This window comes from Engraulis encrasicolus, chromosome 13, assembly GCF_034702125.1.
Source record: "Engraulis encrasicolus isolate BLACKSEA-1 chromosome 13, IST_EnEncr_1.0, whole genome shotgun sequence".
NCBI classification, from domain to species: domain Eukaryota; kingdom Metazoa; phylum Chordata; class Actinopteri; order Clupeiformes; family Engraulidae; genus Engraulis; species Engraulis encrasicolus.
In genome coordinates this window covers 55,514,441-55,527,522 of record NC_085869.1, presented here as the reverse complement: position 1 = coordinate 55,527,522, position 13,082 = coordinate 55,514,441, and the positions used below count along the sequence as shown (strand labels likewise).

At 42.0% G+C, this 13,082-nt stretch overlaps 1 protein-coding gene across 1 annotated transcript in view; it reads right to left on the bottom strand.

Annotated features, from left to right (window-relative positions):
• Positions 1-1,446: 1,446 nt before the first annotated feature.
• The window catches only part of LOC134461415 (collagen alpha-2(VI) chain-like), a 37,126-nt gene continuing 25,490 nt past the window's right edge, over positions 1,447-13,082 (bottom strand). The window contains exons 20-30 of the mRNA XM_063214341.1: positions 11,935-11,997; positions 8,810-8,860; positions 8,320-8,418; positions 7,727-7,789; positions 6,385-6,420; positions 6,119-6,164; positions 5,840-5,992; positions 4,968-5,212; positions 4,466-4,679; positions 3,523-3,561; positions 1,447-3,157 (exon numbers count right to left, since the gene is read on the bottom strand). Coding sequence (XP_063070411.1) covers positions 2,547-3,157; positions 3,523-3,561; positions 4,466-4,679; positions 4,968-5,212; positions 5,840-5,992; positions 6,119-6,164; positions 6,385-6,420; positions 7,727-7,789; positions 8,320-8,418; positions 8,810-8,860; positions 11,935-11,997 — 1,620 coding nt within the window. The 3' untranslated portion in view covers positions 1,447-2,546. The remainder of the gene's footprint in view (positions 3,158-3,522; positions 3,562-4,465; positions 4,680-4,967; positions 5,213-5,839; positions 5,993-6,118; positions 6,165-6,384; positions 6,421-7,726; positions 7,790-8,319; positions 8,419-8,809; positions 8,861-11,934; positions 11,998-13,082) is intronic.

Below are 13,082 nucleotides of genomic sequence, written 5' to 3'. Positions count from 1 at the left end.
ATGCTCCCCTTTTGCATTGCCTGATTACACAACAGGTCAGGTTGCCTAGGCCTAAATCTTTTCCTAAAATTTAACAATCGCTGAAATGCATGTATGCTTGCCACAGTGGTTGCTTTTTTTCCTCACCAAGGGTTGCAAAGGAGATACAGTATATCACGAAAGTGAATACACCCCTCACAGTTTTGCGGATTTTTGAGTATATCTTTTCATAGGAAAGCATTACAGAAATGTAACTTTGACACAATGATTAGTGACCTTTTAACAACATATTTAACCGCTTAAATTTCTTGTTCACTCAGAAAAAAACTAAATACAGCCATTAATGTTTGAACATGTACTCACAAAAGTGAGTACACCCCAGATTAAAATCCGGTAGAGAAGGGGCTATGTTGGCTCGAATCGTCTCGAAATGAAAAGGGATGACAAGGGAGGTCATCAGTGTGCGTTTCAACCTTTCTTTGCATTGAACTTTTAAATTTTGAGTCTGCATCTGGCTTAAATAGATTGGTGTGAGATTTGAATGCAATCCTATGGAGAATATCATGATCTGCTTCAGTAGTCACAGTGCATGTTGACATGCATGTTTCTTTTAGGTGTATTTCAGATTGTCAATGTTGACAGCATTCATGCATCCCTAAACCATGTCAGTCCCACTACCATGCTTGGCTTATGAGAGGATACACCTTTTTTGTAAAGCTCACTTGTTTACCACCACACATGCTTGACACCATCTAAAGCAAATTTGTTTATCTTGGTCTCTTCAGATCACACAACATGGTTCCAGTGATCCATATCCTTGGTCTGTTCATCTCTCTTGAGACCAAGATAAACAAATTTGCTTTAGATGGTGTCAAGCATGTGTGGTGGTAAACAAGTGAATTGTACAAAAAAGGTGTATCCTCTCATAAGCCAAGCATGGTAGTGGGACTGACATGGTTTGGGGATGCATGAATGCTGTCAACATTGGCAATCTGAAATACACCTAAAAGAAACATACATGTCAACATGCACTGTGACTACTGAAGCAGATCATGATGTTCTCCATAGGATTGCATTCAAATCTCACACCAATCTATTTAAGCCAGATGCAGACTCAAAATTTAAAAGTTCAATGCAAAGAAAGGTTGAAACGCACACTGATGACCTCCCTTGTCATCCCTTTTCATTTCGTTTCATTTCGAGACGATTCGAGCCAACATAGCCCCTTCTCTACCGGATTTTAATCTGGGGTGTACTCACTTTTGTGAGTACATGTTCAAACATTAATGGCTGTATTTTGTTTTTTTTCTGAGTGAACAAGAAATTTAAGCGGTTAAATATGTTGTTAAAAGGTCACTAATCATTGTGTCAAAGTTACATTTCTGTAATGCTTTCCTATGAAAAGATATACTCAAACATCTGCAAAACTATGAGGGGTGTATTCACTTTCGTGATATACTGTACCTTTTGTGCCATGATGTGACGCAAAGAGGGAAACCTTTGGCATCATATACTGAGGCCTGGTCAAAGTTTTAACATATGACAAGTTGGAAGTAAGACTGTGTAGGACTGATCATAGTTATGATACTTGAGTGCATGTAATTGTAGTAATTGAAAGATATAACTTTCAACTTTGAGGACTTAATTATATGCTTTCTGGTAACATCAATAAATCATAGGGAATCATATTTTATGAATTTTATATTAAATTATTATCCTGACAGAAGTGGCTTGAAATTGGGGTCATCAATGCATGTAATTGCTCAAAATTGCCTTGTACATGATAACGTGTTAAAACAACAACCAACAAACGATGCATTAATCTCAGTATTACCATACAGTACTAAGGGAATGAATAATAGGAAGCAGTCACATGATTAAAAAAAACAATCTTTGTTCAAAAAAAATAAAGCACCAGTGGTAGTGGAAACTATTGCTGTAAAGGCCAACATATAGTACAGGCAACAAGTATCACTCAAGAAGAAATAAAATATTTGCTAGTATAGTCGCTCTAAACAGTACTTATTTACTGACAATGAAAGTTATCTTTAAAAAAATATTACTTTCAAAATTGCATCTTCCCTAAACCCATTCGAACAAGGCTGCACATTAGACACCATACCTAGTGCTCTGAAGATGCTATTTAGAGCAGACAACAATTGTACCATTTTAAAACTCGATTTATGTATTCTAAAAAGCACCATGACAAACTAACAGGCATAATAATTATTTTAATACTGAATTGTGTTGAGTGAGTGACACTTGTTCTCTGGTCTATAAAATCAGCATATATACTCCTCCCCCTTTAGGTGCTGATTACACGTATACGGACGGATATTTGTAAACCCAGATATTTTTTATGCTTTTACGTATAGACACGCCATGAGGATAAGAATAAAAGCACCATTATGACGGGTGCGTTTTATCTCCCTAAAACGTATATTTTCAAAGGTTTATGAGGAAATTTCTAAAATTCTGTTTAATTGCATCAAGAGGCCCAAACTGCATTTACAAAAATATCCATGTACGTGTAAACAGCGAATTAAAGCCCCGCCCCCTTCCTCCCATTAACACACCCACCGGATGAACCGGTCCAAGAAGTCCTGCCTTGACAGGTGGCTGTAGTCTGGCCCGCGGAACACCGCGTTGCCATCCTTGAATGCCAGCTCCATGACGACCTCCTTGTCCACCTCGTTGCCAATGGCGACCACGGCGGGCACCACCTGCTCCTTGCGCATGACCCCCAACACCTCCCGCAGCCCCTCGGACGCTGTCACGCCGTCTGTCACGAAGACAAACTGGATCTCGGCCTCGCGGCGCGTCTGCCGCCGCGGCCGGGGGTCGCGGGCGTAGAGCACGGAGCTGACGGCGTGCGTGATGGCGGACGTGACGTCGGAAGAGGCGTCCAAGTAGCGCATGTCCTCCAGGCGACGGGAAAGCTCTTGAAGGTCATGCGTCAGGCCGGCGGTCACCTGGTGCTGCTGGGCACCGCCGTACTGCATCACGGCTAGGCGCGCACGCAGGGTGTCGTTCACGCTAGTGGCCATCGGGAGGCGCTGCGCCACGCCCTCGATGAAGCGTCGTACACGCTCGAAGTTCTCCACGCCGAGACGCTCCGAACCGTCCACCATGAAGACCAAATCCGTGGGGCGGTCCACGCAAGGAGACACTGCCACCTCTGAGGAGGGGAGACAGAGAGAGGTCACGATGCTTGGATTCTGAACAAAATAAAACACCTCCATTTCTTTGTGCATGTATGTGTAAAGCGCCTCTACTCTACTCTGCACATGAGGCCAATGTCACTTCAGAGGGATCATGCCACACATTATCTGAATCCCAAATAGAGAACATGCAATAACAAGTTCTTCATAAATGTTCTGTTAATTTTGATGCCGTCAGCCATCGAAAGGACTCACAGCAAGCAGTGCATAGGCAAAACTGTATCGTGAACTGAACTTGGACATTCTGCACTGAATATTTAGACACACAACGCGAAAGAATAATGGGACAGAGATGTGGAATTAAAGACATGTGGAAACAAACCTTTTTGACATGGCAGATCCGGACAGACAATTATTGGATCTGGAAAACAGAAGAAACAGTTCACATACCACACCCCATGGTCATTAAAAATAATTGTAGTAACGGGCAAAAACGATAAAAAGTGCAATAATAATAACATAAGCATTACTTATGCTATTATTTCTCTTAACCTTGGCAGAAGCGGCTGTTTTGCTTATGCTTGTGTGATCTGTGTTGTATGTTTGGCTTGGGGCATAGTGAGTCTTACTCCACAGAAATGACCCATTCTGGGGACAAAGAAACTGAATTGAGTTCAATTGAATAGCTGTTATAGCCAACTTTGAGGGCAACATGTCAGGAATGGTGTGTTAAGAACAATACATTGACGATGGCCAAATAATGAAACATGCAGTATTTGGTTGTTGTTGTGGTCCAATAAAGCAGTAATCCTCTAAGGCAGGGGTGGAAAACCTTTTTCATTCTAGGGGCCACGTCAAATTCTTCCGAAGGCCCTTAAAAGTCCTCAGAGGGCCGTACTATGACCACAAACTAGGATTTCCTAGCCTAGAAATCTAGACGCCCCTAGCGACCGCAAATTGAATTTTTTCAAATTGAGCTTTTTGCTGTACGGGTCTGGCTCGCTAGGCTAAGGATTTCCCCCTGCACTTTAGGCCTATATTGAAGGCAGCCACCTGTAAAACAGACCCCACCCCACTTACCGGTACTTGCATTCTCATTACAAATTATATCATATTTCATGTGAAGCGGCATAACATCGGGGGCCGGATAATATGGCCTCAAGGCTTACAAACAGCCCTTAAGACATAGGTTCCCCACCCCTGTTCTAAGGTTAAACATTTGTGGACATTTTTAAAATTTGATATTTTTTAGCCGTTGACATATTTTGCTCCCATTTACACAGCATGAGGACGAATAAGAAATCACCATTGTGACAGGTGGGTACCTGGACAAAGAACTGACTCCACGTCCTGGATGAAGGTTTCGGCCACCAGGTTGGTGAACTTGGTCATGTTCCTGATGTTCTGTCCGTTTCCGCAGGTGATGGTCAGCAGCGTGGGGTCCGTGGTGTCTGGAGGCTGCTGGAACATGTCCCCGATCCCCACCGCCATCACGTCCACGCCCCCGTCACACAGCGAGCGCAGCAGCTCCGGCTTGTCCTTAAAGGTAGAGAATGCAGGTACAAGTTTTTAAGTAGATTTGCCATGATATATTAAAGACTTTTTTTAAAAAAAATCTTAATTTTGGGCAAGTTCTGGCTTGTCCTTAGAAGTAGAGTATGCAAGTATGCATAGGTTTTTAAATAGATGTGCCATGTTATATTTAAGGCTTTTCATATTTTCCCAAATTTTGGACACGCTTGTCTTTAAAAGTAGAGTATGCAAGTATGAATAGGTTTTTAGGTTTTAGATTTGCCATGTTATACTTGGTACAAGTCAGCAACACACCTTGGGGTCGTATCGGCCATCAGTGATGACCACGGCGGTGACCTTGGAGGCGGCACGTCTCCCGGCCTGGACGACCTTCTGGAAGGCGTACTGAATGGCGGAGGGGGTCCAGGTGCCGCCGGCGATCCACTTGAGGTCCTTGATGGCCTTCTTCAGGGCCGACAGCGAGTTGATGTTGGGGTCATTCAGCTGGATGGCCTCAAAGGTGCCGTTGTGGCTGTACTGCACCACTCCCACGCGAGTTCCTGCAAAGATAAGTCAATACATCACTTTATAAAGTCTACGCAGTAAAAACTACAGGGCTATTTCAACACTTTAAGTGTACACAGGGACGAAATACACTCCAGAGGATGCTAAGTGTTAACACTGCACTTTTTACTGTACAGTGTAGAGAACAATTAAAATAATCAGGTGGTGTATGGAAGACTCAAGTTCCTGCAAACATGAAAACAGAAATGATGAATAATAAGGAAACATATTGTATACATTTACATGATCAATTGTACATAATCAGAAAGTGTGGAAGAGTATTCATCTAGTTCCTGCAAAGAAATATAACCAAATAATTAAGCATAAAACAATTCAAGAAGTGCAGAGGATAATTCAGTTGTTATGCAGTATTCAGATGGACAAGTCAGATTGTGTGTGGAGAACTCATCTGGACTGAGAGAAGATGATTGAGCCATCTCTATCTGTAGTGACAGACAGCTGCATGAAGAATAATACACATCTGCAATATGCATTATAGTTTTGGCTCCATTCAATACGTGTCCTTCTATGCGTTAATGAGGGAAAAGAACAATACATAATTCCGGAACAGCTTCTTTGTAATTCCAATTCCAGATTCTGATTCTGTGAGCCAGCTGCTGTACCTGTGGGTGATTGTGGGTCTGTTGCCATGGATCCCAGCTTGTTCATGGTGTTGATCACAAAGTGTTTCTCCAGGGTGAAGTTCGTCAGGCCAACGCTCTCCGAACTGTCGATCACAAAGACGATGTCCAGAGCACCACAATGCTTCTCGCAGTCTGGAGGGGAAAGAGAAGGGGTGGATACCACTTGGTGTGTAATTTGTCTAATTATCTTTGAACAATTATGGAATATATGACACAGACACCATCTGGCAACGTGCTGTCTGAGGTATTGGCACTTACCACAGCAGCCACACGTCTCTCTAATATAGCTCATCACGTCACATTCCTGTGTGAGTGAACACCGAAAAAAGATGTTAGGTGTTTAATTTCACAGTATAGGTCAACATCATACTATGAAAACACATACAGAGACAGAGAATGAGACAGAGAGACTGTGAGAAGAAAGGGAAGGGAGAGAGAGAGAGAGAGAGAGAGAGAGAGAGAGAGAGAGAGAGAGAGAGAGAGAGAGAGAGAGAGAGAGAGAGAGAGAGAGAGAGAGAACTCACATTCAGTCCAGGGTCCCCTTCAGGTCCTGTGTACCCCTAGACAAAAAAAAACGAGAGCAAAGGGTGCAACTGTGAATCACTTAACAATCCCTGAAGTATGCAACTAACAATAAGTTCTTTTCTACTCTTCATTCATTTACATGAGTAAAAAATTACCATTTCTTGAGGCAAAGCTCAGCAAGAAATAACAAATAAATATATCACGATCAGATGGAGTGTCTGGGAGTAATTCAGAACGAACAATGTTGCAGCTGTGATTTTGCCAGCGCAAGGACGAACCTTGAGTTCTGGGCCGAGGCAAAGCTGAGATTCAGAGATGACAGTACAGTAGGCAACATAAACTTGCCAACCTTCTTGCAATGTGACAGGCAGACACACTCCAGCTGGCTGACAATCAGTGTTGGGCAAGTTACTACTCAGATACAGCAATAGCTTCTTTCTGACCCACCACACTGAACACCATTAAAATCAATCTTACAGTAAAACCAGGGCTTGACACTGGCACCTGCCAACCGGCCAAATGCTGGTAAAACTTTGCTGTGGCTGGTAACAATTTCAGTGTCACTAGCCAATTTGGCAGGTAGCTTATTCTCTGTTATGACATATCAGAATAGCCTATATTCTGCAATTTGCCCTTTGTGTATCAATTGTTTTATTTTAAGTTCAAGAAAAAGGTCAGTTAGTCAGTTTCTATTTGTTTGTTTTATTTCCATGTGGAAACCCATGCACTCATCTTCTTGCTTTAAGCACCTCATTTCCTGAGGTTAGATGTACAGCGTCATGATTTAAAAAAAAAAAAAATTGTGGCTAGTGGAATAGCTGGATGGGTAGTGACTCGGGAAAACCACTAGCCACAGTGGCTGGCACACGAAAAAGTTAATGTCAAGCCCTGAGTAAAACGTATTGTAACTTAAGTTACTAGCATTTTAACATTACTTACAGCAAAAAGTAATTTGTTACAGTAATGAATTACTTTTGAAATATGTTACCCCCAACACTGCTGCCAATAGATCGGGGTATTTATTTATTTATTTATTTTTAAAATATTTTTTTAGGGGCATTTATGCCTTTATTTGACAGGACATTCGAAGATGGTGACAGGAAGCGAATGGGACAGAGAGACAGGGGAGGATCGGGAAACACATACTCTGCAGTTGTCTATCTACGGTGCCTTAATGGTATCGTCATACGCATCATGCCACTTGAAAATTACTTGCACCACCAACCTGGCGGGTTGGGAATCGAACAAGCAACCCTTGGGCTTAGAAACCTCAATCCCTAACCGCTTACCCAATGACCTGGCTGTGTTCTACTGTATGTGATGGTCTGGTTTGGTACTTACAGGAGATCCGGGGTCCCCTGGAGGTCCTCTGGAGCCTGGGTGGCCATGGGGCCCTGGTTCACCCTGCCATGGAGAGGAGAAGACAAGGGGCAGAACCATTGAAAACCAGGTACAGAAATGTTACGCCTGTAAGATTAAGATTAAGGTTTTAATAAATACCAAATGCGTCATTTTATATAGGCTACTCTTTGTTTGTTTAAGGACAATTGGGCCAATTGGGCATGGAGAGGACAAGACAAGAGGCCTCAAAAACCAGGCACAGGTACAGTAAAATTAAGTATATAAAACGCACAGTACTCCTTAGATTAGTTATAATCTAGATTAGATTATTCCTTTAGTGTATATAAAACATATTCGATATGGTATATTATCACTACATACTAGCATGGAGAGCACAAAAGAGGCAGAGCCATTAAATACCAGACACAGACTACCTCATTCAAGATACATGAAGTTACATTACGATCTCCATGAAGTCACATTCAGATAACATCACATCTACAATGTGCCTGCCAGGTGAGGTGTGCAGAAAAAAACATCACAAGTTGTACAATTAGAAGTGTGAGACACTATAAAAGGTGCAGGTGTCCCACCTTGTCTCCCGTCTCCCCTTTGAGGCCAGGGTCCCCCTTGGTCCCGCAGTCTCCCCTGCCTCCCCGAGGCCCCGACTTCCCCTTCTCACCCGGGTCGCCCTGGCAACAACAACCACAACAACAACAAACAAAATCGTCTCTTTTTAGGTTTTAACCATTTATGTGTGGTTATTGAAAGGGAAAAAATGACAGCAATTTATTTGGCAATTTGACATGCAAAATATGCTGGCAATCCCTATGACACAAATACGTAGATTCAGAGTCAAGTAGAGAGATAAGTCTTCTCTATACAAGTACAGCGAGATATCTTTTGGAGCAATCCAACAGATGCACTATGCCTAGGAGCCTTGGAGCAGGAACGTTAAAAGTGCGTAGGCTGTGACAAGGTCAGCAAAGGGGGATTTGCAGAAACCATTTTGGCTTTTTTTGTGATGCTCTGAAAAACTCATCAGGGTAGTGAAAACCATTAAGAAGTGAAAAGTGTTCTCACCGTAGGTCCTCTTGGGCCGGGGTAGTTGAAGCCGTTTCTTCCGCGGTCACCCTGTGAGAGGAAAACAGAGAGGCTTCAGAGTTTAACGTGTGCCTTTTTGACGAGGACAGTTCTCTATTTTGATGGTCTGTCCCCGGTAAAATACAGGAAAACAAATCTTGTCCCCAAGTTTTCTACTTAAATGATAGTAATTCTAATGATTGTGATCTATAAGTAGGAATATCCCTCCTTCTCAAGGAAATGTCTGTGATTTTCATCTCAGACTAGGTCAAGTCTGAACTGAACTAAAATGAGTTTGACACCCCTGATGTAATGATATACAGTAGTGTGTAAAGGGAATACAGCACAATGGTTTGGAAAAAACTGCATTTTTTACTTCATAAACGAATGCTAAGTCAAAAAGTCAGAACTCTGATTGTTGTGTGCTGTATTGTGTGCCGTTTACGAACGCACCTATAATGTAATAATAACCTTATTAGTACCTTACTTATTAACTTAAAATTACTTTGTTATTCTTACATGCTAATTCAATTGAGGGCCTTGGAGATGACTCCTATACAGTTCCAGGACAGTCAAAAAGCTGAGGCGCACACAAGGCTTGCATGCGCCTCATCTTTTTGACTGTCCCAGTATCACTATTTTTGGTGAGCAGTCGCACCAAGCAACAAGCGATCCTAAGTTAAAGGAGTATGCCACTATTTTGGGGCTTAATACAGTTAAAATTGTTGGCTGGGGTTTATAAAGGTGGCAAAGTTTGTTATTTTTCATTGAGTTGAAAGAGTTTCAAGCGTTGTCTTGCTTTAAGACAAGTTAAAAGAGGTAATATGTCGCTAAGCTAGTGAAAGTCAATGTATCCGTGTAGCATTGTAGCATGCTACACGGATCCATTGACTTTCACTAGCTTAGCGACATATTCCTTCTTTTAACTTGTCTTAAAGCAAGACAACGGCTTACATGAAAAATAAGACACTTTACCACCTTTATAAACCCCAGCCAACGATTTTAACTGTATTAAGCCCCAGAATAGTGGCATACTCCTTTAAGGCGCAGACGCCAACTTTCTTTGTTTCCTATACAGTTCCAGCAAGGGGAAAATATGGGACTCTCCATCCTGCACTTTCCTGGACCCTCATCCATATCTAAACTACCCTAAAGCCATGCATCCAACCCCCACATACCTCCAGGGGGACTGCGACACCACATAATCCACTGCCAGCTCAGTGTAGTGTAATGTAATTTAATGAATGACTTGGTAAAAAAGAAAGTAAGACTGGATGGCCCCCTCACAGATGATGGTAATACCCCTTTCATGCACAGCCTCTTTTATAATCTTATTGTCAAGAAAACAGTAACAACCATGTATTAATCTGTTACTTCAGGCAATGTAATATCATAGCAGTGTTATGATGCAGTAAGGGTTTTTCATTGTATAGTGATAATTCCATCTGCATGACAGCGCTATGTCACTCTGGACACAAGCGTCAGCTCAGTGTACTGTAATGTAATTTAACGAATGACTTAGCAAAATAGAAAGCATTGACAAGGCTTGTTGGCCCTCACAATGATGATGATATAAGGCATATAACTGCTAAGATGGGCTGGAAACGGAGATTCTCTGGCGCATTTCTAAATGTTATGAGGGAAAGCCAACGCTGTGAGTAATAGCACCTCCAGTCATAACAAACTATCCGAAGAAATGGGAACGAAAAACTGACGATGAATCATCAGTCTTGGAGGGGGGGAAAAGCCTGTGGAACTATGATAAACATGATTACTCATCTTTTCAAATTAGCCTATGGACAGTTTTTCCCCCGAATGTTTCACTTCTTCAATTTGATTTACTTATCCATTCTTATTTTGTTTTTTTATTTTGAGCTTCAGTGGCATGACAGGCGCCATTTAACAAATAAAATGTACTATTGTTTTTACTGTTAATATGACAGGAAATGGAAATTTCATGCTTCCTGTCACTTTCTTCTGAGGCAGCTCTGTGTCAGTGAGACACATAAAGCGCTGCTCTTTAGTGGCGAGGGCTGAAATGATATGCATACTTTCTAGACAGCCCAGACACACTTCTTTTTTCCTCCTTCTTCTTTTCAGATAATTGTAATACGGGATGAAAAATGCATTTTTTGTGTTTTGCTCAAAGATTGTGCTGAGATGTAGTGCAGGCAGAAAAGAGACACGTTCCTTTTTTTGGTTGCGAATTGTTCAGTTTGGAGTTTGCTTTTGTACAATAGTAATGATATGTTTGATAGATAACTGGTATGATATGAAAAGATAATGTGTATATTTTTATATGGATGAAAGCTTCTGTGGTGGGAGTTGTGGAGAGTGAGGGGGTGGGAGGGGAGTAGAGTTTTCAGACATTGTCAAAAAAAAACACAGGTGTATTTCAATTAACTCAAGTATTGTGCTCAGCTGCAGCCGTATTTTCCTCCAATTTACCACCTCTGCTTTGGCAGACAGGTGGTTTTACCTAATCGTTGTGTTTCTGAAACGGATGAAGAACTGTCAAACACACTAAGCTCTGTTGTTGCAGCAATGGCCACTTAAAAATAGAGACAGACGGAGCGAGACGCGTTTATTGCATTCCGGCTACTTAAGTAGTCTTCATTTTGCAGTTGTCAGACAGCAAGGTCTTTGTTGTTATGGGCTGTTTAAATTCAGTATGGTGTGACAGTTAAAATCTTATAGACAACCTCTCACTGTGTGCTGGTGCCCCCTTTAAAAATCTTCGTGGAGGGTAAGGGTTGCCAGCTTGCCACCCATTTTGTTCGTGTCCTCGGAGCATCTATTACCAGTTTGAATGAAATATATGAAATGGGCAGAAATTAATGAATTATATGAATGAATTAATCTATAAATAGGCAAAAAGCGTGACAAACAAGAGTTGATTCTACAGACAGCTGCGAAACATTTCACACCGTAGTTGATGCTGTAAACATCAGGAATGTCTGGGTGTGCGTGTGTGCTACTGTGCGTGCATGCGTGTGTGCGTGCCTGCATGTGTGTGTGTGTGTGTGTGTGTGTGTGTGTGTGTGTGTGTGTGTGTGTGTGTGTGTGTGTGTGTGTGTGTGTGTGTGTGTGTGTGTGTGTGTGTGTGTGTGTGTGTGTGTGCTTACCCGTGGTCCTGGGGGGCCAACAGTTCCACTGACACCCTGATCTCCAATACCCCCAGGAGGCCCCTAGAGAGAGAGAGAGAGAGAGAGAGAGAGGAACACATTTAAATGTCATTCAACAGTTGTGTCTATCACCTAAGACGTTTAGTGCTTATATTGATCATAACTGCCAGCAGCAACATCATCAAAATCAATAAAACAAAAGAGACAAAGAATAATAAAAAGGTGTCCATTGTCCATTATCACTTCATTTTTAACACAACAACATGAACTGCACAGACTGCTGTTCTGGAATTCGGAATAGAATGGAATGCATGTCTCAGTTCCAGTTCCAATGAAGACTGTGAAAAAAGAAATCACAATAGTATATCAAAGTCAGCTAGTCAGCTGGAGACTCTCCAGCTGACTTTGATATACTATTGTTGTGAGAGTGGAGACACGTATCCCTTGTAAAAACAATGAGTCAAGGCTGAGAAATTACAGCAGTCGGTTGGCTGAGGGGCTCCTTCTGGAGGTGTAATTGGAACAATGTTTATCTCCATCTCCCTCAGAAACACCAACATCATCACAGTCATAAGTGCATGCATCAGCAGACTGCAGATTCTTACAGTCATAGAACCAGAGCAAAACAAGCTGGTTAAGAGACTGAGGTTCACTTTAGCAAGACCATTATTGGCCGGTCTTCATAGAGATGAACTACAGTCCACCTACAGTAGAGGCTGAAAATAAAATACGCAGGCTAAACCCAAAGCCTAACTCTAACCCCATGGGGCACAGCTGTAGTACGTTATAACTTGGTAGCTCAGCTCGACTTGTTGTTCATATCGACACAATGCTGGTTGATATGGTGAGTGACATGGTGAGAGATTTTGATTGGATATCAGTTTGAAAGTAGATATATTAGCCTACTCAAACTTATCTACAGAAGTTGGTGTGGCAATTTTCATCCATCTTAAATCTTTTCCAAAGGCTAAAAGCTTTGTTTAAATTGCAGCAGAAACTAGACGATAGATAATGGGGAGTACTGTGTGTGGCGATAATAGCCTTGCCTACTTTGTCTCGTCTCCTTGGCCCTCCTTACAGCGTGGGATCCTCTTGGCATTTCCCATCAGCTGTTGCGCTCGGCTCAGACCGGTCTACAGTAAATATCC